Here is a 27,435-nt window from a genome sequence, read left to right as displayed (position 1 = left end):
GGCGTCTGCGATGCTAAATATAACAACAACAACTACATCAGCAGTAGCAACAATAGCCGCAAAATAGAGCTAGAAATGTGCGGCACAGATAACAGAGAATGTGATGCCATGATGCACATTCACTATTTCCTTCTCACTCTGACTCTGTCTCTGTCTCTCTCTATCTCCCCACAATGTCTCTATCAACGCCTGGCTGCACAAGCACAGCTCCCGAGTTCAGGTTCGATTTGTTTCCAGGAGACTATTGCATATTGTACAACTTTGGCTGCATTTGTGTTTTTCCCACTTTTTTAGTGAATGAAAAAGACGCAGCAATAACACACAAAATATACAAAATCAATTTAATAATTCGATATTTATACAGAGAAACCTTCAGAATTAATATTTATTAAATCATTATTATATATTTTATTGCATTTCTACATAAGCTCTACAATCTAACCAACATAACAACTTGGCTAAAATTAAAATGAATTCCGAATTCCTTGTCAATCAAATATATTTACGGAACAAAACCGACTAGTTATAGAGATACAATTGTTCCACTTTCTTATTAACACTATTGTCACCGTATTGACTGTACATTTCTAGAGCTCTTAACACATAACTAATTAAATTGTTGGTGGCTCTGGATTTTCTATTGGCGGGACAATTTCCTTCAATGGCGATTCTTCTTCAGGATGGGGTTGAAGCGCTGGTTTTTCTCCATTTTGTTTTTCGTTTATAAAATTCGGTATTTGTAGTGGTGGAGATAAGGGAATATTATCTGCTAAGTGTATTAATAGCTCTTTATATTCCTTGAATATATCGTTTAGGAGATGTGCAATAGGATTATGTCCCAGTCCCAATCTTTGAAAATCCAATTCAGATAATTGCGCCTGTGTTGGAACGATCACCAACAGCATCAAAACCCATAGATATGTCATCTTCGCGCAATTTGAAACTAAACTGAGAGGTATTTACATCAGTCGATCCAGATATAAACTTTGTTTTGACTTTATTAACGAACAAATATAATTAAGACTTGGCTGAACTTGGGTTGAACTCTTGTTTTCTTATTTATATGATAATCTTAGTTAATGGATGAATTTGCTTCGCACTCATATTGGACTGACCTATAGTGACACTTTATGCAAACTATGTACTATACAGTATATCACATCAAGTGCCCTACCAAAAGCAAATGAGAAAGCATCAATCGTCCTTCAAATACCCAATCCATTCTTAATATACCTAAAACATACTAAAATATACAAAAAGGAAAATTTTATATACCCATACAGCAGGAGATTCTAAACATATTATAGTATACCATGCAGTTCTGTAGTGATCAACAACATTATAATCCGATATTATTCCAAAAACATAGTTTTAACAGTTTTTGTTCAACAATATCTTATAGAGCACTCTTTGTTCCTAAGAGAAAAGCGTTCCATACTAACTTTAATGCGAGATTTGTGTAGCTTAAAAGGGAACTTAACGGCTTAACTTTTAAAAATCCAAGAAAGCTTTATTTTGAATAAAGAAAAAGCATACAGTTTTTGACTAGCATTCGCTTGAGAATAAATATATGGTATTATACTTATGTTATACATGTGGTCAAAGATATATCCTTGTGTAACTGTTAAACATATTTTAAGTTGGACAAACCTAACACACCATTTTAACTTTTTATTTGGGTCGCCAAATTGACAAATTTTTTGGTTTGTTGTTACGCTAACAATAAAAGACAGTCAGTTATTTTGTATGTTTGTTATCAAAGTAATTGCACGAAATAGATTTTTTTTAATATTTATAAAATAAAACATGTTATTGTGCAAAATTCATAGTTTATTTTCATTAAAAAAGACACCCACTACTCTTGAAAGATACAAAAATATTATTTTATGTATAACCGGGTCCCTGCCATCAGTTAAATAATAAATAATCTTGATCATCATATGAAATCAGAAACCAATTGATTTGAAGGCACTGCTATCAAATATCCAAAGTTTATCTTCTTGTTCCGAAACCATGTCTATTAATAATATCCAATAGGTAAATGGTGAGCTCGATGGAAGAGTCCATGGGGGAGTCGATTGCGATAATTTGCCTCAAGGGTGTGAACATTTGAGTCATCGAAAATAGGATAACCAATTGGAGATGAATGTGGTGGTGGAGGTGGAGGTGGGGGAGGTACATATTCATTCTGTACGGAATCCTCGATGTCATACGCTTCTTGATACTGTTTAAATGTATCGTAAATTTCGTTTAATATATTCGCCACTCCACTATTGACTGCCGCCTGAGTCGAGGCCAAAAACAGCATCAGAATCCATAGAGGTGTCATCTTAACAAAATTCAAAACTCCACTGAATAAGACTTATATCAGCAAGAAAAGTCGAAGCCTCTGTTTTGTGTGTATTATCGAAAAATTATAATATGAACTTAAACTTAGGGTGAACTCTTTACTTGAAAGTTAATATTTTTCATGAATGAAATTATCATATTTTGAACCGAGCTTTAGTAACGCTTCATACGAGCTATGCATGTTTGAAATACAATTGGAACTCTTAACGCACAATAGTTGATTTCATTTTTAATTAAAATGTAGTCGATATGAATTTCTCATATAAATACGTTTAACATTACTAACGTGAAAGTAAACGCACCGAATCATTTCACTGACTTGTAAAAAGATTGTTGTTAAAATGATCGATTATTTCGAAAAATCGATTAACATAATTCGTATTCAACACTGGTTGCAATGTTTACAAGTCTTACGAAAATGGTTGGTCACACTGTTTTGTAGAATAATAAGCAAGATAGATACGACTAAATCTATTTTTAATTGTTCGAAATGGCAAAGCTCTCTCTGCACACTGAAATCGAATGCGAACCGATTTCCGAAAATAATCATAAGTTTGCACTCAGTCGCGTCCAATTGGATAGATGGCGCTCCCAGTTCTATGCCACGCCCCTCAATCGTCTGGCTCAGAATATTTGCACAACAAGCGATCCCATCCGAGCATGCTTGCGTCAGGATCTAACGTCTCTGGCCATGCCGGGCAAAATTCAGCACAAGCTGGAGAAAGTGATCAAACCCACTGCGGATGGTCCCAATTGGCTATGTGCAGGGCTCGATCTGCTGCGCCTGGCCATGAAGAAGGACTGTGAACTCTCTGTTCCATATCTGTTCTACTGGCACAAGCTGGAGCGTTGCAATTATGTGCTGAACTCTGTGGTAGAGCTGTTGGAGCGTTGTGAACCGCTGGATGGACGCACCTTTCAATATTTGATGAAGCATCTGGTGCCCGATGGCGGCAATTGGCAAATGTTTGTCAATCTGGTACAGAAGTATGGCATTATGCCGCATAAGTGTTATTTCGTCAGCTGGTCAGCATCTCGCTCGCTGCATCTGAACAAGATGCTAAGAAGTAAAGTAAGTTTCATATTTCCACTGCAATTGAATGCTAACAAATTTAAACTTTTTGTATTCTAGTTGCACGAATTCAGCAGCCGTTTGCATGCCCAATTTACCTTCGATGGAGATGGCAGCAACTTGCCCTCAATGGTCAAGACAATGGCCGAGGAGCTATACAAGATAATCAGCATTTGCTTGGGTACGCCGCCCCTAGAATTCTCTTGGACTTTCAAGAATGAAAAAAAGGGGAAGACTTACACTCCCATGAGCTTTTATCAAAGTTTCGTGGTGCCGTTCCTTACCCTGAATGCTCAAATCTGTTTGGGCCACGATCCGCGTCTCAGTTCCGGCTATCAAAGGAACTATCGCATTGCCTACGCCTGCAATATGGTAGATGGACTGCAGCAAAGCTACAACAATCAACCGGTGGAAAAGCTGCTGCAGATTATGGTGGCATCTCTGGCAGCAGGTTCAGCTGTGTGGCTCGTCTGCGATCTCCAGGCCATCTTCAATACCAAGTCCGAAGTGCTTAGCCTGGTAACGCACAACTTTGAACAGGTCTTTAGCATGTCAGTGGGAACGGAGCTCAATAAAGCCCAGCGTCTGGAGTACAAAGAAACTCGTCGTAACACGGTATTGCTGCTAACAGAAGTTATCGTAGATGAGATGCAAAAGCCGCTGCAGTTTCGGACAATCACCACAGCAGCCGAAACCGCCACCAAGAAATCGGAATCTAATACAACTTTGCAAGGCGACGATGACGAAGATGATACTGAAACTGAGATTGAGACTGCTGCCAAACGAAAGTCGTCTAAGGCCAAGGCGACAGTAATTAACGTCGATTGGCTTAGAGAATATGCCTTTGAGATAGTTATTGATACGCTCTTTGTGCCCCTTGATTTGTTGCATGCGGCACAAACGCAACCGTACGTGGAATTGCCCATTTGGGATCCCATGGGCGCGCTTCTGTCTTGATGAGTGTATGTAATACCAATTTTCTTGAAGTAAAACTACAAACAATATACAAATTCTAGTACCACTTGATTATAGTTGTTATATACTCAGCTATTATTGAAAATTGTCATTATACTTATACCAGTTTAGCACCGTTAGACCTCATGAAATATATACATTCTTGATCAGAGTCAACAGCCGAGACGATATAGTCATGTCCGCCTATACTTTTGTCTGTTTCTCCATCTGTCTGGATGAGCATCTAGAACTCCGACTATAAGATAAAGAGTTTGTTTTAAAAGTGTGCCACTCCCAATTCCGGCCTCACAAACTGAAATGTACAACACAATAATACCTACAGTCCTTACGATTCTTCAATTTGCAATCATGCAACTTAAAAGTTATTCATGAAATAAATTGATGTGGAAAAACTGTCTGCAGTTTAACATACTTTGTAGTACGGTAATATTACCGGCGGCGTCAGATTTGTTTTCAGCTGAACAGGCGATGTCCATTAGGTCGAGATAAGACAGCCTAGTTTTAAACTTGAAGGCCAAAAAAAGTTAAGCGTGTGCGCTATTAAAGATAGTTTAGGGGTTTTTACATAAAACTAATTAAGACCACAGTTGAACGACTAATTCAGTATCTAGGGGAAAACCTATTACATAGCTTTTATATTTATGATGAATGTACATATATATGTATGTACATGCATTATTTTTCTACATTAAAACACTTCTCTGCGACTTTCTTATGAAAATGATTAAATAAATTAAAATAAGAACATCCCTTGAAAATTGATGACGAACATGAAATCCTATTACAATCGATCCTGCGGCTAGTCATCATGAAAAAAAAATCTTACTGAGCAGAGGTGTGTTTTTTCATATCCACTCCTTCCAGCTTCCAGCTTGAATGTATTTTATTTGTAATTTAGTGAATCGACACAATTTGTTCTATTAAAACGACAATTTTCTGAATATCAATAATTTTTGAAAAGGTATCTTGAAAAATTAATTTCCTGCCAAAACCATTTTAGTATAAATGCTATTGAAATTGTAATACTATTGTGTGTTGGTATTATTTGAAGGAATTGCCCAAAAAATAGTAAAAAAAAATTTCATATTTATAGTGTACAAAGAAGTGTACGAAGAAGATATAGCATACGTATATTTTTATATTTATTTCAATTACAATTTCAAAATAGTAACATAAAAGGGCTTTGAAACTCAATTTTGTATGAGTAATCTCTGTCATAAGTCCAAGTCCAGGTCCTTCAGACAAATTTGTATTTTATTTGGGCGCTATTTCAATGTCAGTATATAAATTATATATAAACGCTCTTTTAGCTCTGAAATTGGGTATTATATTTGAACAACAAGCGTGTATTTTTATTATTTAATTTCAATTTTTACTTTTGTAGTACTTTAATAAATAAATAAAAACTACGGACGTAAGGATATAAAAAAGCATATATAAAACTTAACGGATTTATAATTAATCATTTCCAGCTAGTTGAAATAAGTTTTTGTCTTTTTTGTTTTGAATTATTTTATATAGAAAACAAAACGTTTAAAAATAAATGAATTAAGTTAACAACAGTAATAAAAATTTTGCGTTTAAATAAATATAATATTTACGTTGGTTATTATAGTGATATAAAGTTGTCGGATGACGCTGGTTGGTAAACCTGTGATCCTCTGTATAACGTTTATCTTGTTGGCGTGTCGGAACAATGTTGCCAAACTAAAGATTTCAAGGTGAAGGTTTCATTGCTGCTTTTTCAAATGCAAAATGATAAATGCAGTGTTGCATAATAGAGGTATTGTTATATTGCCATTTTCAATTATCAGTTTTTTGCTGCTGTTCCCTCGACTATAAATAAAGTCGGTCGCGTCTGAAATTTTCATCAGTTCAACTTGAACAGTTTGTTTAACTATTTCGCAATGCAGATCGGTTTATTACTATCCCTATTCCTGGCTGTGGTAATTTCCAGTTCGAGCCCGAAAAGTTCGAAAAGGTTTTAAATATATAATATATTTCAGCTTTGCATATGTCATGGCGAAGACGTAATTGAAAAATGTCAAGAAGAACATAACGTAACTGATGCTGAACTGGATTCCTTTCCAAAAGATACACCCGTCGAAAGTTATCCACTCAAGATTAAGTGTTATGCCAAGTGCACCATAGCTCATCTCTTAGGAGATGATGGCAAACTTGTCCCGGAACGTGTTTATGAAGAGAATAAAGGTTTGGAGTGCAAGGAACGTTATGACAACTACGTTATCAATAATGAGGAGGAGTCATGCGATTATGCTATTAAAATTCTGGAGTGCTTGCATAAATTAAATACTAGAATCGATTAGTGGAAACTCTATACATATTTTTGCTTTCAATAATTTTTCTAGCAATTTAATTGAAATAAAGCGCTTTATGTGATTAAATTGTCAACCAGAAATTCTGTAACTTTTTTTTGGAATTTATATTAAATTAAAACTTACAAACAACAAGAGCAAAAATAAAACAAACAAGTAAGAAAGTTACAGTCGAGTGTGCTCGACTGAGAGATATCCATTTTGAATAAAAGCAAAATATTGCGGTATTATTTTCAAAATATACCGAAAATACTAAAAAAATACCAAATGGTATGTTTGGTATATCGATATAGTGGGCGTGGAAAAATTTTGAAACAAACTTGATCTGCGTGCAAATCTAACAAATGCTGTCGAAAAAAAAATTATAGCTCTATCTCTAATAGTCTCTGAGATCCAGTGTTTCAGACGGACATGGCTAGATCGACTCGTCTGTTGACCCTGATCAAGAATATATACTTTATAGGGTCGGAGATGCCTCCTTCTACCTGTTACATACATTTCCTGCCGGCACAAAGTTATAATACCCTTCTACCCTTTGGGTAGCGGGTGTAAAAATCTAATTTGGAAGAGAACAAAATGAGACAACCGAAAGACAAAGCGAAAAACTTAAGCGGGTTCAAGAGCGATCGAATAACGAAGCGTCAGCGAGAACAATTAATGTTCTGTGTTTCGTTGACGCATTTAGTGTTTTCGTTTTTGTTGTACGACAAACAACATCTTACAATTAACAATTAACTTTATCCTATTTTCAATCCACAATTTAACAATACATTCCACGATATAAATATCAAATTTTACTGAAAAATGCCATCGATGCATGCAAATTAACTACACATCGCGCTGCATTAAGAGGAACATAATAAATCTCAAACCATCCTCATAAAAGAGATTCATTAAAAAACGATCCTAAAATTCTGATCGATGCTGAAAATGGAAATTAATATGTACATATGTATGTATTATATATATGCAGTTCATCATTAATTTCAAAATAATAATTTCAATTCTAAAAAATGTAACGCGAAAGTTGCTGGAAAGCTGTTATTATTTATGCTATTGTTTTAAAACAAAAATCAAAAGAGTTAATTGACTTGTACAACAATTCATGATAAATTTCAAAACCTGTACTTTAATTGAAGATTTTCATGAACTCTCTGTTACATTATTGAAATGATTTAAAATTTGAGGCGCAAGCGCTGAGGCGCGACCTTCGTTAAGTTTTTTGAGAATTAGACTTACGTGCCCGGCATGCCTAATTAGGCATTACGAGAGCCACGAAACGAGGAGCAGACGAGCGCAACCATCGACGACTGTTTTGGACTTAAGGGATTTGCGCTTAGGAAATTTGACTTTGCATAAACAAAAAGCAAAAAAAAAGGAATAAATTGTGCGCTTTAAGAAGTCAACGTTTTCTTTTTTTTTAATTTATTTATTAAACTTTGCAATACATATTATTTACAGCTTGTTCAATCAATAACCAACGGGTCGATTATAAGGAAAACTACCGTACCCAAAGCCTCGACCAGTACCAACATAGGGATTAAAAGCAGGAAAAAACGGCTGTGGTTGCTGTGGTTGCACGATAATCGGTTGTACTATCACCTCTGGCTCGGGATTGAACAATTTCTTCAGAAGATGACGAGACTGACGTAGCCGAGCAATTTGCGATGCTGAGGCGGCATCTCCTGTTCCACGGTCGGAAATTGCATCAACATGCATGCCACCAGCTGACACATCAGCAACTGCAATATGATTGTCAGGAAACGCCAAGACCAGACCAACAGTCAGGCTGCACAGCAAGAATAACGCGATGAACTTCATCCTGATCGAGTATCAAGCAACAACTGAATAAATGAAACATATTCGCAGTCCCTTAAATACTCGAAATCAGGACCGTTCAGGATCACAGGTACGCATCCGATTTAATAGAAGTGCTACCTGCTGCAAGGGATGAGCGTGGATTATAAAATTCGTAGAAAATTTGTTAATTGCTTCGCAAGAAATTCGTCAAATATTTTTTGGAATGCTTTAAATTTGTTTTATTGTTGGTAATATCACTGCGTTTTTGGATGAGAATCCCTTACCCTAGACAAGCGCTTTAGGTCTGTATATGAGATATTAAGTAAGTTCGTATGTCTGCATATTGTTCGTTTTCTTTAAGATGGTGGTGGTGGCATACCCTCAGGCGGTGGAGGCATTCCCTCAGGTGGTGGTGGTGGTCCTGGGGGCATCTGTCGACGATTCTGTAGTTGAGAAATAGTTGAACAAAAATTAAACGGAATTCGTAATGAGACGATAATAGTGAGACGCTTAAGAAATCTTAAACAGAAAAAATTCAATAAATAAAAGTAAAATATTAAAAAAAGAATCCATATAGTATTTGGAATATGTATTCAAAGAAAAAGCATTGCCTTAAAGAGATGAGCCTACAGTCCCAAGGACTTGAAATAAGTGAACCAGATTTTGAAATTACTTTTTTGGAATGCTGTATATAAGTTTTATTTTCACGTTCATTTGATTCTTAATTTGTTTATTTTGTGGTTCCCCTGACATGCACAACATTACTACATCTATTCAAGCCAATTTTCGTATGTTTCCCTTTATATTGGCGGAACTGGCATATTATCTGACGGAATGGGTACTTGGGGGATTTGGCGACGTTTCTGTAGATGGGAGAAAGTCATTGCCAATGCATTAAACGAATGGCAGCTGAGAATGAGGAACTAATATCGAAACTTATGAATTAATTTATACTTACTCTCATGTGTGGAGTATCGTTCGCACCATGGGGCGGTCCATGATCCTCTGTGTTGACAACATTACGACGCGTCTGTTGACGAGAAAAGTGTCCATTGTAGGCACTCAAAAGCGGGATTCTATCGGGATACTTACTCTGAAATGAGGTGGCGGTGGTGGGGGTTTCTCGTTGCCGTACTGTGTTCCTTCCAAAGCTGTTTCTCCAATTGCATGGCGCCGTGCCTAGAATAAGTAGGCAGTGAACAATTCCAGTCATTAAAAGCCTATAACCCTGCTCGACTCGGATTGCCTGTGTCTCATCTACTACGTTTAATGCACGACGAGACTTCTGGCAACATAGCTATTGCATTCAATTTTCTAATACTTGCAGTTAACAACTTACTCTGAAATAATTTCCCATCGATTTCTGCAATCAAAAGAAGTGTTGAAATTTCCAAGCAAAATTGGCAATCATATCCCACATACCTCGAGACCATTTCTGGTTCCACCGCCACGTCCATCGACACCGTATAGTGTTAACGCCAACACGTAAATAACCAAAACAACGCAAAATAGCTTCATTTTCTAGCTATCACGTTCCGTTCAGAGGAGAAAAGTCCAAATTGTGGAATGAGAAACTGTGTTCTCTGGGTTAACTGGTGTCAAATGCAGCTAAACTAAGCTTCTTATATAGTTTGTTGCATTGGGGAATTGTGATTTTAATTGGCTTGTTAAGTGTTATCCGAAATCATGTAAAACGTCAGCTTACCAAATAATTGTCGATTGCTATCCGGCATTGGACAACATTTCAATTGTTCATTAAATCATAGTTATTAGCAGCTGCCACAAATGACATAACACAAGATGTATCTTAAAGATACATTAACACGAAAAGGGCGGACTCTGAAAAGAGTATGCGCATTTGTTTCCTGTGCGTGATTATATACAGACCTTCTCATGCCTATACTTAAATTAGATAACCTTACGTAATTATCAATGTTCTGAAAACTTCCTTTGGTATGTCCAAAATAAGTGTCCGGTTAAAAGAATATCTCGATTTTTGTATTGTTTTCTCTATACAATTTAGCTAAAACATAACTGTACTTAACTTAACTTCCTTCCAACATATTTAAGAGTTATTATCTTAATGTGAAAAGAAAATATCGAATACGAGCATTGCGTCTGTAGGAAAGCTTTAAGCCGTCATCAAATTTTCAATTATTATTGATATGTATTATTGCTATTATAGCGTTGCTGAATAATCTTGCTTTAAAATTGTACTTTTTACACCCGCTACCCATAGGGTAGAAGGGTATTATAACTATGTGCCTCAAGGAAATATATTTAACAGGCAGAAGGAGGCATGTCCCACCCGACCTATAGCCATGTCCAACTGTCTGTCTATCTGTTCGTTTGAGATAGAGATATAATTTATTTAATTAAAATTATTACTATAGTAATTTGGAGCCGTTATTCTTTTATCTTTTTAATGCTGAATATTTCTAAAAGAAATTACTTAAAACATTAGAACAATGTAGAATCGAAAATGGTTGCAGATTTGGAAGTCCTTAAAATAATTCAAATTATCTATAACAAAGATGAACTAATAGAGATGTTGTTGATGTCAAGTTCAGAAATGTGAAGTGCAACTTTGGCACTCGCCAAATTCCAGAGAAGAATTGCCCATTTCACGCTATCTTTTATCATTTCCGACACGAAATGTTCCACCTCCATATTATGCATAATTTTTGAAATTATTACACGCTTTGATGTTGGCGTGACAAAAGACACAAGACATAGGGCAAATGGCAAATGGGGTGTTGTAATCTCTCTAGCTTCCGTTACTTCTAAACTTTGTCGCTTTCTCACTCTCACTCTGGTTGGCTGGCTGTCTAACTGAAGTCAAATAGAGGTGCAGGCGACAACAACGAAATTGTTGAAAAGAGTGCAAAATAAATAAGAGCATTTTTTTCTCATTTCCGTTGCTTACTTTGACGTGTTTAGTTTTTGATGTGCACATTCGCGTACACAGCTCCAGCGAAAAGCGACAGCAAAGAGCAACAACAAAAGGCAACTGCAGAGGCAGATGATTAAATTCGTCGCCAACGTGGACAACAACGATGTTACCCAATCGCTCCAACGGTTCCACTCTCTGTATGAGTTGCGTACTGTAGACTGCGTCTTGAAAGCCCCCGCTCTTTCTCTATCATGCATACTCTTTCTCTCTCTATCTCTCTCGCACTCTTTCTCTCTTACGCACTCTCTTTCTCCTTCGAGCTTCCTTGCTGTCTCTGTGTGTAAACTTTTCTCATTAGAAAACTTTTACTATTTCCGCTACTCAACGCCAAGCGCAAACAACAAACAAACAGCAGCAACGCCAACGACAAAAAATAAACCATAAAATAAAATAAAATAAAATAAAAATAAAATGAAACATTAAAAAAAATACAAAGAAAGAGAACATTGAGCAGACAAAAGTAAATGTGTTGTAAATAAAATTAGGGTTGCCTAAGTGCCCAAATTGACATTGTTTCAGAGAATACTCGTACATAATTACAGATGTCGGCACAAAAAGAAAAATGCGACGTTTGTTGCATCATTTCAACAATTTGCAACAGCTAAAAGTCGGAGCCGTAAAATGACTTTATTTAATTTGGCAAAAAACAGATGGAAAATGTCGAAGATGCTGCTTGAAAATCAATAAATCAGCGCTTAACTTTTTACCTTTACCATTTACCATTTACCTTTAGCGCTACGCCAACGTCTAGCTTTGCCTTTACCTCAGTTTCAATTCAATCAGATTTTGTTATTTGATTTCGCCAGCCTCTCCGCGCTTTCCTGTTTCCTGTGACTTGCAGTGCGCATTTCCTCCAAGTGCCTCGCATTTGCTCTAATTTGATTTCGAACGCTGAGCTTCTTTCGAGTAGTAGATACATACAAACGTACGTACATACAAATGTATGTATGATTTCATCTCGGCTGTCATCCGCCACTCGCATCAAATGTACCCATTTTGAGTTGTGAGCACAGATAACACGAAATTTGATTTCGATCGCGTACAATGCGACAGCTCTTTAAAACAATGCTTCAAACTCACTAGAGTTTTTCATTCAAAGTGAAAACTTCAAAATTAATATGTCTTATATAGTCTACTTTTAGGCTTAACTGATGTGAAACTCGAGCTATCAACCAAAAGCTGTCAGCTATAAAATTATATGTAGAGCACAGTGACAATAGCTTAATTACTTATACACATAAAATAAATAATAATAATGTTATTTTAGTCAAAGACAATTCGGATTATCTAATAAGGGTTACTCAGAATTCTTAAAAAAAAATTAATTTTAATAGCTTAATTTAAAAAATATATTTTCAACAATTTTGCAAATATTGTTTGGAATTGAAATGCTCTCTTTATTAATGCACATTGAAATGCAATTACAACACGCTCCATTAGCAGCCTACGAAGGGGCAGCATTTAATGCGCCGTAAGTATTATGGCCGAGCTGCCAATTGGTAAAGTGCCTGCCATTCAGCCAGGCGAGAAATGTTCAACAGTTTGGGCTCAGATCGAACATAAACCAAGCTAGGGAATGCTCTCAATACATACTATTGGTGTCCAGCAATTGAAATGTGTTTTAGTTGTCACTACTAAATACCCACTCGAAGTGCTTACTATAATAAGTAAGACCTCTCTTTGCTTCGCCCTGTGTCTCCTTTTCTCCTTGCCTCTCTTGATGGGGTGGGACCAAGAACATCACGTGTCTGGCAAAACGGATTGCTGAGAAAGCCTCACGAACCGGATAATGATCAACGAACTGTATACGTTTCCGCAATCGTAGTCAAATCGACAAACATGCACACAAAATGCAACTGCTGCTGATGCTCAAGCTGATGATGATGTTGATGATGATGCTGATGCTGATGCTGATGCTATTGCTGTCGTTTTGGGAATTGGAATGAGAATGGAAATGGGAATAGCGAAGTGGTGGTGGAGTGCCGACGCGGGGAGGTAAAGTGTGTGACCCAAGGAGCAGAAGCCGAGGCAACTTATACCGCTTGACTGGCGGCCCCTGTGCTGACTCGGGTGTAAATACCCCTTGCTCGAATGTTTTGCATTATTGATAAACTGCTCGTCGTCTCCATCGTCGTCGTGGCAAGAAATAAAGCAGCGCCAAAGAATATTTATGACACTTGCCAACTCCCTAACAAACTGTGTATACAAAAAATATGTGTACGTATATCTGTATGTGTGTGTATATGTATGCAACCAGCTGCCGGGGCACGCCCCAAAAGCGAAACGTGTCAAGCATTAAGCGCCTGAACGTGAGTAGCAGGCTTTTATACCCTTACCAAAGGGTTCTTCTACAAGATATGCAACGAAATTCAAACACCTGATAACTAATGTCAAGGACCTTTGTCCTTGATAAGTCGTTTGCATCTGCCCACAAGTTAACAATGGGTCATTTATTTACGCGAAAATAAATAGCACATTCAAGGCAAGATAAATAACTTAAAGTATACCCTTACCAACAAATTGTTAAAGTATGTTTGTGGGTAGGATTTTATAAATGAGGTCTGACAATTTTTAATTTATAAATTAAAAGAGTAACAATAATGCTAAGGATATATAATAATATTATTATCAAAATATTCAAATACGTGAAGCGAAGAACAAATAAACATTTTAAAGCTAGCATTTTTTTTTATACAAAAAATGTGAAATTTGAATATTTTAGCTGATCATAGGGTATCTCTAAGTCACTTGCTCTTGAGCTGGCAACATTTGTTGCACTTTTCGCAATTGGCGTAACGAAAAAGCAGGCGGCAATGAAGCGTTTAACGGTGGCAGCAACTACGCAATGCACAAAAGTATAAAAATTATAAAAGTACTGCAAGTTGTGGACTAGGGAAGCCGTGCAAAAAACATTTGCCAGACCAATTTGGGTCCGCTGCCGAATGTGCACAGTGAGTGCAAAAAATTTGTTCACGTTGCGTTGTAATTGCATTTGCTTTGTTGTTGCTTACAACCAAAAAACTTAACGAACGGGCACAAAGAGCCCAAAGACTGACAAAAAGACAACAAATAGGGAAAATAAGTAAAACCATAAAAGAGAACTGAGCATGGGCGAAGGCCATAGCTACGTCTCTGGGCGTGACCCATTGCGTCTAGCAACGCACACGTCACGTTGTACAGTTGCCGCAACTAAAACTTCATCAATTTGCCTTGCGAATCCTTGGCAACTTTATTCTTGCATGTGCGACGCACACTTGGTGGGTTTGATGGATTGCCGCTTGGTGAACTGAACATTGAACACTGAACACCAAACACGGAGCACTCAGCATACCATACATATAGTATGACCGAATGCTCCCATAAAGGAAATTATATTGGCCGAATTGATGCAACAGCATTCCGTATTTCACTCCGTTCCGGTTCAATAATGCATTATGCTGTACTTATGATTAATTGCAGCGTTTAAAAGGCTATAAATATGCATACCAAATTTTATTATCAAAAATAATTAAATCCATCACACGCTTCGGAACTAAAGGTATAATTAATGCATTTTCATTAAACCAATTTCTTTATTTAAATATCAGTGCACTTAATTGTATTAACGCATTTATTCATTTCAAACGCAGCGCTTTTAAAATTATGATTTAAGACATTGACTTCGAGTTTCATAAAAATATTAAAACACTCGTGAGAAAGCTACAGTTGAGTGACCCTGACTGTGAAATACTCACGAACGATTTTTACATTTATGTGACACACATACTGAATAGTGCTTATTCACTAAAACATACCAAATTATGCCATTACATTCTACTGATTACATTTTTTAAAATAAAAAAGTTTTAAATTAGTAAACTTATATTCTGTATTTAAAAAAATAAGAAAGAATAATAAGTCGATAAAGCTCGAATCTGTTACATTTTGAATAAAAGCAAAACATTGTTTAACATAAAATAAACCTAATTAATATACCGAAAAACATACGAAATTATACCGAAAGCTACATTTGGTATATCGGTATGATTATCAACTAAAGCAAGTAAGAATCGACGGAAACTGCCGTTTGTGCACATAAAATAATTTTTAAAATAACTTTTTTAACTTTATACTACTAGCAACCAAATTTTCATAAATTAGAAAGACTGTAGTCTTGACAGAGGAATTAGTTGTTAATTTCTGTACTGTGGTTCTATCCAGACCCCAAAAAGCATACAAAATGCTGATAAAATGTTTACATAAAATGTAGACATTCTTGCAAATATCGGTAATACACGATAAGTTCAAGTTAACTTAAGCATGAGTACTGGCAGCTGCCGTCTAATCTAACATTGTAGTTTACACGTTATCGTCGTTCTTGAAATTACTCACATTCTTTGACTTAGCATTTGAACTGCTTTATAAATAATAAAATATACATACATGTATATGCATTTATAGTACATACATATATAATATATAGTGCATGCAAAAGTTACACGTTTGCAATGAGCTTCAAGTCAAATGATATCGTAATAAATTAATATAAATCTCTATTAATAGGTCTTGAACGGCTCAGAAAGTTTCTTCACGTCAAATCAAAATTAATTTGTTTTCAAATTTAATTTGTTTTCCTTTTTAAAAATGTGAAAATAATTTTTATTTTTCGTTTTTAATGTAAATTGTGGATTTAAAATGGAACTAAGATGTGTTAAATGAAATATGTTGTGTGCTGTAGAATAATCCGAAAAGAATGAAGATGTAAACAAAGCAGAGAGCATTATTTGTTGTTCTCGCTAGCTCTTCGGTATTCAATCGTGCTTGAACCAGTGAACTTTCGTTATCGGTTGTCTCATTTCGTTCTCTTGCTTATTACAATTTTTTTTGTTTTTTTTTATTTTTGGTATTGTTGTTTCTTTGGTTTATTTTAACAATAACCCAAAAAAAAAGCTCTCAGAATTACTATTTGACAATTTAATCACATGAAGTTGTTTTATTTCAATTAAATTGTTGGAAAAATCATAGAATACTAGTTATTCATTCAAGCAATACAGAATTTTAGCACCATAATCGCAAAACACCTCCTCATTAGTGATAACTAAGTTATCATAACGTTTCCTGCACTTCAAACCTTTCTGTTTATCAACACGTTCCACAGCAAGTTTTCCATCATCTCCCAATAGATGAGCTATGGTGCACTTGGCATAACACTTAACTATGAGTGACAAACTTTCTATGGGTGCTTTCTTCGATATGGGGTCCACTTCAGCTTCAGTTACCTCATATTCTTCTTGGCAGTCTTTAATTATGTCTTTACCATGACATATGCAAAGCTGAAATATATTACATTTTTTATAGCTTTTTTAAGGGCGTGTTCGTACTAGAAATTACGACAGCCAGGAATAGGGATAGTAATAAACCGATCTGCATTGCGAAAAAGTTAAACGAACTGTTCAAGTTAAACTGACGGAAATTGAGACGTTACCGACATTATTTATAGTCGACGGAAAAGCAACAAAAAATCTAACAACACTGTTTTCTAACGCTTTGTTATCTATGTATAAAAAAGAAATATAAAACAAACAAAAAACACGAATGCTTATTTCTATAACTATAAATCTGTTTACTGTTTACTAGTTAGTACTAGTACTAGTTATGACCTGCCTTCTGTTCGTATAATTTATTTATTAAAATAAAAATAAATAAACATTAATAAATATATGCTTTTTGTTTGTATATATACTTTGTCGTTATATTAATAAGATTAATTTGAAATGCATACAAGTATAAAAACCAATCTTCGAATTAAAGAATCATAACTTACATATGTACTCATGTGAGTCCCATGAAGGATTGATATGACGTCCAAATAAAATACAAATTTTCCTGAAGAACCTGGACTTGACACTGATTTTGACGATTTTTAGTTCATCACGTATTCTGAATCATCTTGGCGATAACCAAGGCCGTTGTACTACTACAACAAGTCATTAGAAATAATAATTCTTGATATCAATTCTAAATTTTTGATTCCAAAAATTTTATTTTATGTTCGGCAACAGTTTTTCAAGGGATGTTTCGTGCTGAACTTTTCAAGGTCGCTGACAAGTCGTCTTTGAGATATGAACTTATTTTTAACATATTTATTTAACTATTTTCATAAGCAAATCGCCAAGAAGTTTTAATTAAAAAAAAAAATAATGCATGTACATACAACATATGTACATATAACACACATATAAAAACTAAGTCATAGGTTTACCCAAGATTTTGGATCACGCGTTCAACTGCGGTATCTATACCGGAAGATATGCGCACTTTATTAGATTTATGTAAAAATCGTGAAACTATCATTAATAGTGCACACGCTTAACATTTTTTGACCTTCAAATTTTGAAAATAGGTCGGCTTATCGCGACGCAATGTTGAACAAAAACCAAATCTAGCGGTAGCGTTAATATTACTGTACATATTACAAAATATGTAACATATGGTTCTCAAGTAAAGAAATTTAAAACAAGAAACTTCAGACAGTTTTTGCCATATAAATTTATTTATTGGATAACTTTTAATTTTTTTAATTACAAATAAAAAAAATGATAAGGTTATTTTTCTAACTTTCGTCTCTGAGATATACATATGTAGGAGTTCATACGAACAGATACCAATATTGACATCGTCTCGGATGTTGTCGCTGATCAAAAATATTTATTCTTTATAGGGTCGGAGATGGCTTCTTCTATAAGTTATAATACCCTTTGTGGGAATATTTTGGAATATTTTGCTTTTATTCAAAATGGGTAGCGGGTATCTCAAAGTCGAGCACACTCGACTGTAGCTTTCTTACTTGTTTAACCTTCAAATTTGAGAATAGGTCGGCTTATCGCGACGTAATGTTGAACTGAAAACGAATCTGACAGTATCGGTAATTTTATAGTATGTATGTATTACAAAGTACATATGTATGGTTCTCAAGTAAACCAATTTAAGACTAGAAACTGCAGGCAATTTTTGCTCAATAAATTTATTTATAAACTTTCAATTTGTTTAATCGCAAATAAAAAATTTGTAAAGTTATTTTTGTAACTTTCGTCTCTGAGATCTAGTTGTTCATAGGGACAGATGCAAATACGGACACGGCTTTATCGTCTCGGTTGTTGTCGCTGATCAAGAATATACATATATACTTTATAAGGTCGGAAATGACTTCTTCTGTTTCTTACCTACATTTGCTAGAGGCACAAAATTATAAAACCCTTCAACCCTCCGGGTAGCGAGTATAAAAACACGCAATCGAAGCTGTACGCATTAGTTTTTGTTGTCACTATCAGCGTTGCCAATTTGTGGGGAAATTCCCCAAAGTGCGGGGAATTTTAAGTTGATTGGTGATTTATTGGGGATTGGCATTATGTGGGGAAAATGCGGGGATTTTTACATTTTTTATTTTCCTGTCCTTTATAAATTTGTGACAGCACAAAAATTAGACGATGAATGGCAAGCTCACGCAATGCTGGATTTTTGTCAACATGGGCTTGAAGTTCAAAAAAACATTGATGCTGAACCGTAATCGACTGAATACAGATACTGTTGTATCATTTATGGCTGCAAGAGAAGGAATTAAAAAACTCGGCGGCAGCGTCAAGTTCAGCCCGTCAAATAAAATGCTATCCACAAAAATATGGAAAAGAATATGAATGTTAACTGTTTGAGTTTTAATTTTAATTAATTAAGAATACTAATATGAGTTATACTCAGCTTTTTATTGTTTCATTTAAAAAAACATATGTGGGGAATTTGTGGGGAATCAGCGGATTTTTGTCCCCAAATTTGGGGAATTTTATCCCGATTTTTGGGGAAATGTATAAATTTGCATTTGCAACCCTGGTCACTATCTATCCGCTATTCGATCGTGCTTGAAGCCTCTCCTAAGGGGCGGTGAACTTTCGCATTCACTTGTCTCGTTTTGTTCGCTTGCGTATTACACTTGTTGTTGCTTATGTGATGTTGTTGCATTTCCGATTCTGTCTATAATTCTTAGAGAGGATTTAATATGGAGTGGTCAGTTGTCAGATTAAGACAATTTAATATTGAAGATCTTAATTTATGCACGCTGTAGCTCTGTAAATCGTTTATGAATTGCGTGAACACTTTTATGTATAGTATGATAAGAAATACTATACATATGTACTAGACTTCTGCATGAGTGGCAAAAAAATCACATTCAAATGCACAATGCTCAAAATGAGTTGAGTGAATTTGAAAGCAAAGCCAAACTGAAGTGAATGAGTTGACTCGCTTACGTACGACTCAGTCGCACAAAGAATAGAGAAAGAGAAACGAATTGAATGAAGTGAGAACTCAGAAAACTGCGACGCTGAATTCGAATGATTCGAGTTGCAACTGTAAATAAAGGGAAACCTAATTGAAAAGCGTTTTTACATTCATGGTTTTTTATTTAACTTATTTCTAAAACATCAAGGCTATTAACTAATTTATACATAAATTCAGGATTTTCTCTTAAAGTAATTTCTAAATTAACAATTACAAACTAATTCAAATATACATACATATGTATGTAAATTCATTGTTTTTTCTTGAAGTTATTTCTGTTAATATCTTAGCACGAAGAAAACAAAGAAACAACTTGTTATAAATACATATCAATTAAAACAACAACATTAAACTAAAAAGTGGACTTCAAATACATACAGATTCGCTTGCTTCTTGTATTAATAAAGTGTCCATAAATGCGTCTTTGAACTGCAGGCCTCAGAAAAAGAATGGACCGAATTTGCACGCAACAACTCGAATTACTCGAATATACTACGCAGTGCCAAATTTGTCATTTCCCTTTTCGCTTCATTCGTTCTCTTTCATTTCGTTCAACGTCCCAAGCTATGAAGCAAAACGCGAACTCATACTGATACAATGTCGATTCATTTCTTGCATTCCACTCATTCAATTCTATTCGATTCGAATGTATTCAATAAGACGTATGTTGTGAGTGGTCTCATGCAGATGTCTAATATGTACATATGTAAGTTAAATGTTGACTAAGACCCCTCTGGGTCTACTGCATAGAAAGTTAAGAAAGAACACCCCACAACTAAGATCTTCTGTATTGTTCTTTTCACAATTATTAAAATAAATTAAATAGAAAACCGGACGACATTGCGTATGAGTTATACAAATAGTTAAAAGTGAATATTCTTAGCTAAAATTTTTCCATTCACTGATTAAAAATCCCCGTATACCTCAAATGGCTGGAATATTCTAATTACTCTTGTTTTGGTACGCCAAATACATATTAAACAAGTAAGAAAGTTACAGTCGAGTGTGCTCGACTGTGAGATACCCGCTACCCATTTTTAATAAAGGCAAAATATTGCGGTATCATTTTCAAATTATACCGAAAATACAAAAAATACTAAAAATATACCAAATGATATGTTTGGTATATCGATATAGTACACCATTCCAAATATACCATAGACGGCACAATGTACCAGATTGTCGGCCAAAGCAACTCAGACCCCTAGTAAGTAGGCGTTTTTGCCCATACAAAACTAATTCTTTAATAACTTAAACAATTTTTATCTGATCGCAACCAATCATAAATACTATAGTGATTATTGTATATACCAAAATCCACAATTCTAGCTTTACAATTACGCTTGTTATTCGATTTTTTTGATTTGCGGGGCGGAAGTGGGCGTGGCAAAAATTTGAAACAAACTTGATCTGCGTGCAAACATAACAAATGCTGTCGAAAAAAAGTATGGCTTTATCTCTTATAGTCTCTGAGATCTAGGTGTTCATACGGACGGACGGACAGACACACAGACGGACAGAGGGACATGGCTAGATCGTCTCGGCTGTTGACGCTGATCAAGAATATATATACTTTATAGGGTCGGAGATGCCTCCTTCTACCTGTTACATACATTTCCTACCGGCACAAAGTTATAATACCCTTCTACCCTATGGGTAGCGGGTATAAAAATCTCAAATCGGGCACGATTGTGGAAATGATTTTAATTTAATATTGTATTACATTTCCCTCTTTGATCTTACTTGAGATTGATATATTTACATTTGGGCATAAGATTTTACGATTCCACTTTTAAATTCACTCTGAACGCTTTTCTCTGGTAATGATTCTCCTCTAATTGCGAACGATTTTACATACATATTTTGTTTCCAGTATCTTATGGTTCGCTTTAATCCATTTTTTATGATTTTTGTTTTCAGTTTATTCAGGTTGTTAAATTAGCATACAGCTACCGGTGTGGCAGCTTAAAGTAATTATACATATATTATCAATTTCACATATTGACTATAATAACATAACATAGTGAGAGGTCAGAACTAGATTTCAAAACATTAAGAATAATTCATACATATGTACATACATCACAGACAAATTAGGATATAAGCAGACATAGCAGGCAGATCTTGCGGTATCAGTCTTTACACGCCTTTTCCTCTAGTATCTCAAGAGACGTTTTAGTATTTTTAGTATCCTTCTAATCTAAAGGGAATAAAAATAAAAATCGAAGCTTTCAAGAAACATTATCATTATTAGCAAAACAAAGAAAAAGATGCGTTTAGGTAGCATTGCACGATATTGCAATTTCAATTATATTCTGAGATTTATTTCAAATTGCTTATTTCAAACAAACACTCGAAAAAAAAAGATCATACAATTTCTGGTTGAAAATTTATGAATTGGTAAAAGTTACTTAGCAGGTTATCAATTCAAGCAATTCAAAATTTTAGCCGCATAATCACAAGAATCTTCCTCATTGTTGATAACGTAGCTATCAAATTGTTCCTTGCACTTCAAACCTTTCTGGTTAGGAACACGTTCCACGACAAGTTTGCCATCATCTCCCAAGATATCGGCTATGGTGCACTTGGCATAGCACTTTAGCTTAAGTGACAAGCTTTCGACGGGTTGATCCCTTGGTATGGAGTCCAGTTCAGCTTCAGTTATGCCAAATTGTTCTCGACATTGTTGAAATATCTTATCACCACAGCACATACAAAGCTGAAATATATTATATATTTAATAAATTGTTAATCCGAGTGTTCTTATTGGAAATTACCACAGCAAGGAATATGGATAGCACAAAAGCGATCTGCATTGCGAAAGAGTTAAACGAACAATTAAAATTGAACTGCCGAAAAGTGAGACGCGATCGGTCTTATTTGTAGTCGGCGGAAGAGCAACATACTAACATATCACAGAACTTAATCGGCATCGAAATGACTCGAAATTAATACAAAAACTGATTATTAAAATCGACAATACAACAATGGAAATATGTTTGTTTTGCAACACTGCGTTCAAGTATTTACTAGTGGCAACGCTGTCATATAGAAGCATTTGAAAAAAAAAACAACGAAGAAATCTTTATTTAATCTGTTCATTTTCCAAATGACGGTTCAACGACTGGGAAACTTGGCCCGGTGTATGGTTGGCATACTCTTTTGCTACGTGTAGTCCGATTAAAAGCTTGACATTGCGGATGACGCAAGATCGATTGGAGACCTCCTATCAATAAGAATGTAAATACAACTTAAAATAAGGGTAATCTGAACCACTACCAGGAGAGAAACGAAGGACATAACAGCTAGGCCATACTTAATAAAAAGAATTTCCACAATAACGTGCGAAGTCTCTTTATATTTTTTATTGTCTTTTAATTTTTTTTGTAATGGGGTAAATATTGGCATAACAAATATGTAAAACAAACTTCATCTTCGTGCAACAAAAAAAATAATCAAGAGAAAGAACTGTATCTTTATCTTTTGTAGTTCTGAGATCTATTTCTGTGTTCACACAAACAGATAGACAGACGCACAGACAAACATGACTAAATCCGTTGACGCTAATCAAGAAAATGTACAGAAAATGTAGAGATTTTGTTTACCAATATAAATATATTTCACAATTACAATTGCTGTTGAGATCCAATTAAATTAAATTTTCATAATAAATAACTTACATATTTTAACAAAAAAGATCACCAAATTTCTAGTTTAGAATTTAATCACATGATGTTACTTTATTTTTGTTCTAACTTGATTCTGTTTGCATACATGTGTACAATATTCAATATTCAATATTTGTACAAATAAATATTACCGCTCTCTGACGATTTGATTTTGGTTCACCACGTATGCTCCATCATCTTCGCGATAACCTAGGCCCTTGTGGATGACGAAAGTCCAGAAGTAGAGTGTGTCACCCACTTTCAAGACAGTTTCACGATCCCGAAATGTCCATCGTCCCCTTCTCGCATTTGGTATATCTCGTGACCATCTTCCTGCTTCCAGTCCATCAAATTCTTCGTTCAGTTTGCCATGAAACGCAAATAACGAAATGCCCTCCTCATGAGGTATGGAGACCTCAAATCCCTTTGGAGAGAAGACTCGTATTCGGGCATTTGGCACTTCGTAAGCACTGGTGAATAATATCGTCACTAAAATGAGAGCAAGCCGTAATGCCAAAAGCATTTCTTATTTCGTTGACAGTTCTTTCCGATCTGTAAAGCTGTGTTTTTAAATACACGAATGCTCTACATAGAGAAAGGCAAGAAAGATTAACATACAAGTCACATTAACTCACAGCTATTATATTGTTTGTGCGTATTATATTCAAATAAATCACAAAATATTGTATATATTTGAGAGTTAGCAGGTTATCAGTGAATTAATGACGTTTTAAACAATTCAGTGCTTTAACAGAAAATTCACATGACGTCTCCTCATTATTGATAACGTACCTATCATAACGTTGACTGCACTTTAATGTTTTCTGATACTCCTTAAGTCATTGAACAATTTTCTCATCGTATTCCAAGAGATCAGCTATGAAGTACTTGGCAAAGCACTTAATCTGCAGTAGATAACTTTTGATGGGTGTATCTCGCTTTATGTAGTCCAGTTTTATACCTATTTTTTCTCGACATTGTTCTTCACCCTGGCATAAAACAAGCTGCAATATATTTAAGATCATAGCAGCAGTAAATCGATCTACATTGCACAAGAGTTAAATGAGCTAATAAAAATCTAAGATGTCATAAACAATATTCATAGTCGGCGAAACAGCAACAGCTAACGTATTAGTTTTACACTTAGATTGAAATTAATACAAATAACTGATAATTGAAATCGACAACACAACAATGGAAATACAACTGTTTTACAACACTGCCAACAAGCTTTTATCAGATGGCAACGCTGACGTATTGAAACATTTGAAAAATCAGTAATGAAACCTTTATTCAGTTGAGCTTTGTTAGTTTGGCAATTTATGGATGATATTGTCCATTTTCGTATTCACTGTGCTCCGACTGAGCAGCCAATGCCAAACGTTGAGCCTCCTGCTGTGCTCCAATAGCCGCATGCTCAGCAGCGATTCGCTCAAAGGCGCTCAAGTGCTTTTGTGTTGCATGAATAACGGCAGCGCTTCCACGGGGAGCGTGCGCAATGGCCTGCAAAAAAAAACAAATGCAGATGCAATTAAATAAAAATCGGTCAAAATCGATATGCTCACATGATCAAAGCTGTACTTACAACTTGGCCCGGTGTATGGTTGGCATGCTCTTGCGCAATGCGATTGTAAGCGTCCAAATGCTTACGCTTTGCTGCCTTAACGGCAGCGCTGTCTTCCAGCTGATGACTCAGCTGCGGATGGAAGCCATGCTCATCGGCCACATACTGAACAGTGCGCACTTCGTTCTTGGGATCCACATAGGAGAAGGCACCACGGATGACACCAGATCCATCCGAGACCTCCGTATGCTGGCGATCTACATGGCCTGGTGCTCGGCCCGCCTGATAGCTGAACACATAGGGATTGGCAGGAGCATGTGGCTCGGGGGTTGTGCCCAAATGCAAATGTGACACATCGGCCTGACTAACGCCCAATGCACAAATGGCGACCTTGCAGCATTAAGCCGGAAATTTAGTTGTAGTTTATGCTGAGTAATAGAGGCTACTATGTCGCTTACCAAGATTATAGACTGCTTCATGATATATAGCAGACAGAGAGTGCTGTGTTTCTTTGTTGAACTGCGTTGGGAAACTGAAACCGAAACCGAATACGAAACAGAAATGTCTGGCAATTTTTCGTTAGTCGCAATAGTTGGATTCACCAACAAAAAACAATCCCAGCTCAAAACTGGTATTACTCAGTGCTTTAACTTGGCTTTCTCAGGTTCGCATTTTATACTCGTAAGCTGAGCTTTGAAGCCAAACTTGTTTTCAGTTTGTTATTTTCGCATTCATAAACAAGACGTTTTAACATTTAAATTGTATTCAATTTATTTGTGTAGTTATAACATATATACTCGATGTTCGAACTTAAATCAAAGCTGTTAATCACCATCGTGATTACAAGCGCAATTGAACCTTCGGATGAGCAAATTAAATATATTAAATAATATATTTAAATCTGCTGTGAATGTAACTTTTGTAATTCGCTACAAACAAAACAACCGGTCATACATATACATATATGCAAATACCAATTGATGATCAAATGGTAGATTCAAATCTATATAATTCATCTTTATTCCCATTTTGGTTTTATTAAAACCCACTTCCTTTATATAAGAAAACTCAGTTTTTATTTACTAAATATTTATTAATTGATAAAAGGGGCTCGACTTGGAACCACTTATTCTGTAAAATTTTGTAATTATTTATTTCTATAATTAAACTAAATACCTGACTTCCGCATGATGTTTACAAATTAAATGGGTTTCAAATAGGTATTTAAAATTATTTATATTTTACAATCAAATGAATGTCGGATGGTATTAGACTTTTGTTCATTTAGAGTTTACCAATTTTAAGCAGTTACAAAATGAAAAAGAATTACTATTGACAAACGGCGTACTTATTTTACAGAGAAAATGTAATTTCAGTATCACACGAGCTGATTTGCTCGCTATAACAAATATACATATATATAGTGTGCCCTTAAAGCAATTAACAAACATAAGACTAGGCTAATGTGCTGAGCGTCTGTGTTAGCCAGTTAGTATGAGCTGTGACATAGGTGTAAACTCCTGGGTATTGAGCATTGGCACACCCCAAGCCCCAGGAGACAATGCCCAGCAGCTTGAAGCGACCCGCAATGCTGGTGATGAGTGGGCCACCCGAATCACCCATGCAACTGTCACGATCGCCGAGTCCAGACTTGCTGCCAGCACAGAACATTGATCCCGTAACGGTGCCAGCACCAAAATAGTTCTGTGTGCACCGCTGACGATCCATTTGCACCACAAATGTGTAATGCAAACGCGGCGCAGTGACCACATTCTCGACTGTTGTGGAGCCCCAGCCGCTGACAAAGAGTTGTGCCTGCGGTAGCACATTATCCGTCGGCGTAACCAATGGGATGGCCTGTATCAATGGACTGTAGACGAGCGACCTTTGCAGCCATATCAAAGCGATGTCGTTGTTCATGTGCGTGGGTGCATTAAATTGCGGATGCGTGACGATGCGACGGGCACGAATGTAACTGCCACCACTGGACCACATGGTGGAGCCAGCGCGTATGGCATAGCTTAAGGGCTCGTTGCTTCTTGCCAGACAGTGGGCAGCGGTAAGGATGACATTTGGTGCGATTATCGTGCCGCCACAGATATGACGATTACCCATCTGCAAAGAGACCTGGTGTGGAAAGTGCGTGATGTTTGTCTCCCAGCCGCCCACAATACGTCCATCTTGCGGGCCAGGATTGCTGTTGACTGCTGGCAGGTTGTACTCCTGTCCAGTGGCGGCTGTTGCCAGAAGAGCCAAGCACATTAGTTGAAAACACTGCAGCATGATGTAGTTGTGTTGCGATAGCTGATTTACGGATAAACTTCTCATCGCACTACTGGCATCTTTTATAGGCCAAGCCCTGCGTATCTCAGCGGGCTTATCGCAGCCAGCAGTTTGTTTGCGCCACA

The 27,435-nt window shown here is 36.0% G+C and overlaps 8 protein-coding genes across 9 annotated transcripts; 2 read left to right on the top strand and 6 right to left on the bottom strand.

Annotated features, from left to right (window-relative positions):
• Positions 1-2,754: 2,754 nt before the first annotated feature.
• Positions 2,755-4,436, top strand: LOC117570277 (bleomycin hydrolase). Its single transcript, XM_034251795.2, has 2 exons — positions 2,755-3,421; positions 3,482-4,436. The coding sequence occupies exons 1-2, from the start codon at positions 2,840-2,842 to the stop codon at positions 4,376-4,378; spliced, it is 1,479 nt and encodes a 492-aa protein (XP_034107686.1). The 5' UTR covers positions 2,755-2,839; the 3' UTR covers positions 4,379-4,436.
• A 1,824-nt stretch (positions 4,437-6,260) lies between these two features.
• LOC117570279 (uncharacterized) lies at positions 6,261-6,807 on the top strand. The gene is made up of 2 exons (XM_034251799.2): positions 6,261-6,342; positions 6,403-6,807. Exons 1-2 carry the CDS (start codon positions 6,304-6,306, stop codon positions 6,721-6,723), a joined length of 360 nt encoding a protein of 119 aa, XP_034107690.1. The 5' UTR covers positions 6,261-6,303; the 3' UTR covers positions 6,724-6,807.
• Positions 6,808-8,202: 1,395 nt separating this feature from the next.
• On the bottom strand, positions 8,203-8,575 carry LOC117570280 (uncharacterized). Its single transcript, XM_034251800.2, has one exon. The coding sequence runs from the start codon at positions 8,551-8,553 to the stop codon at positions 8,203-8,205; it is 351 nt and encodes a 116-aa protein (XP_034107691.1). The 5' UTR covers positions 8,554-8,575.
• A 171-nt stretch (positions 8,576-8,746) lies between these two features.
• LOC117570278 (acrosin) lies at positions 8,747-10,136 on the bottom strand. 2 transcript variants are annotated; one of them, XM_034251796.2, is made up of 5 exons: positions 9,955-10,136; positions 9,872-9,895; positions 9,625-9,711; positions 9,491-9,562; positions 8,747-8,975 (listed from the first exon to the last, which is right to left on the bottom strand). In XM_034251796.2, the coding sequence occupies exons 1-5, from the start codon at positions 10,048-10,050 to the stop codon at positions 8,889-8,891; spliced, it is 366 nt and encodes a 121-aa protein (XP_034107687.1). In that variant the 5' UTR covers positions 10,051-10,136; the 3' UTR covers positions 8,747-8,888. The 2 variants fall into 2 exon arrangements, with proteins under 2 accessions (XP_034107687.1, XP_034107688.1); XM_034251797.2 differs by lacking the exon at positions 8,747-8,975 and adding an exon at positions 9,202-9,395.
• An 11,934-nt stretch (positions 10,137-22,070) lies between these two features.
• LOC117568876 (uncharacterized) lies at positions 22,071-22,709 on the bottom strand. The gene is made up of 2 exons (XM_034249767.2): positions 22,573-22,709; positions 22,071-22,514 (listed from the first exon to the last, which is right to left on the bottom strand). Exons 1-2 carry the CDS (start codon positions 22,609-22,611, stop codon positions 22,218-22,220), a joined length of 336 nt encoding a protein of 111 aa, XP_034105658.1. The 5' UTR covers positions 22,612-22,709; the 3' UTR covers positions 22,071-22,217.
• A 792-nt stretch (positions 22,710-23,501) lies between these two features.
• LOC117571105 (gram-negative bacteria-binding protein 3) lies at positions 23,502-24,052 on the bottom strand. The gene has a single exon (XM_034253086.2). It carries the CDS (start codon positions 23,984-23,986, stop codon positions 23,612-23,614), a length of 375 nt encoding a protein of 124 aa, XP_034108977.1. The 5' UTR covers positions 23,987-24,052; the 3' UTR covers positions 23,502-23,611.
• Positions 24,053-24,737: 685 nt separating this feature from the next.
• LOC117571104 (uncharacterized) lies at positions 24,738-25,670 on the bottom strand. The gene is made up of 3 exons (XM_034253085.2): positions 25,486-25,670; positions 25,049-25,417; positions 24,738-24,966 (listed from the first exon to the last, which is right to left on the bottom strand). The coding sequence occupies exons 1-3, from the start codon at positions 25,504-25,506 to the stop codon at positions 24,784-24,786; spliced, it is 573 nt and encodes a 190-aa protein (XP_034108976.1). The 5' UTR covers positions 25,507-25,670; the 3' UTR covers positions 24,738-24,783.
• A 705-nt stretch (positions 25,671-26,375) lies between these two features.
• LOC117570814 (trypsin beta) lies at positions 26,376-27,366 on the bottom strand. Its single transcript, XM_034252674.2, has one exon. It carries the CDS (start codon positions 27,353-27,355, stop codon positions 26,483-26,485), a length of 873 nt encoding a protein of 290 aa, XP_034108565.1. The 5' UTR covers positions 27,356-27,366; the 3' UTR covers positions 26,376-26,482.
• Between the last annotated feature and the right edge of the window lie 69 nt (positions 27,367-27,435).

Source organism: Drosophila albomicans, chromosome 3 (assembly GCF_009650485.2).
Source record: "Drosophila albomicans strain 15112-1751.03 chromosome 3, ASM965048v2, whole genome shotgun sequence".
Lineage (NCBI taxonomy): Eukaryota > Metazoa > Arthropoda > Insecta > Diptera > Drosophilidae > Drosophila > Drosophila albomicans.
Note: the sequence above shows the minus strand (reverse complement) of the source record. Positions and strands in the feature narration are given on the sequence as shown.

Coding starts and splice junctions, on each gene's coding strand:
- LOC117570277 (XM_034251795.2), top strand. CDS start 2,840: ATGGCAAAGCTCTCTCTGCACACTGAAATCGAATGCGAACCGATTTCC. Junction 3,422..3,481: donor ACAAGATGCTAAGAAGTAAA/GTAAGTTTCATA, acceptor TTTGTATTCTAG/TTGCACGAATTCAGCAGCCG.
- LOC117570279 (XM_034251799.2), top strand. CDS start 6,304: ATGCAGATCGGTTTATTACTATCCCTATTCCTGGCTGTG. Junction 6,343..6,402: donor TATCCCTATTCCTGGCTGTG/GTAATTTCCAGT, acceptor AATATATTTCAG/CTTTGCATATGTCATGGCGA.
- LOC117570280 (XM_034251800.2), bottom strand. CDS start 8,553: ATGAAGTTCATCGCGTTATTCTTGCTGTGCAGCCTGACTGTTGGTCTG.
- LOC117570278 (XM_034251796.2), bottom strand. CDS start 10,050: ATGAAGCTATTTTGCGTTGTTTTGGTTATTTACGTGTTGGCGTTAACA. Junction 9,896..9,954: donor GAACCAGAAATGGTCTCGAG/GTATGTGGGATA, acceptor TTTTGATTGCAG/AAATCGATGGGAAATTATTT. Junction 9,563..9,624: donor CACCGCCACCTCATTTCAGA/GTAAGTATCCCG, acceptor TCTCGTCAACAG/ACGCGTCGTAATGTTGTCAA.
- LOC117568876 (XM_034249767.2), bottom strand. CDS start 22,611: ATGCAGATCGCTTTTGTGCTATCCATATTCCTTGCTGTG. Junction 22,515..22,572: donor TATCCATATTCCTTGCTGTG/GTAATTTCCAAT, acceptor AATATATTTCAG/CTTTGTATGTGCTGTGGTGA.
- LOC117571105 (XM_034253086.2), bottom strand. CDS start 23,986: ATGCTTTTGGCATTACGGCTTGCTCTCATTTTAGTGACGATATTATTC.
- LOC117571104 (XM_034253085.2), bottom strand. CDS start 25,506: ATGAAGCAGTCTATAATCTTG. Junction 25,418..25,485: donor TGAAGCAGTCTATAATCTTG/GTAAGCGACATA, acceptor TAATGCTGCAAG/GTCGCCATTTGTGCATTGGG. Junction 24,967..25,048: donor ACCATACACCGGGCCAAGTT/GTAAGTACAGCT, acceptor TTTTTTTTGCAG/GCCATTGCGCACGCTCCCCG.
- LOC117570814 (XM_034252674.2), bottom strand. CDS start 27,355: ATGAGAAGTTTATCCGTAAATCAGCTATCGCAACACAACTACATCATG.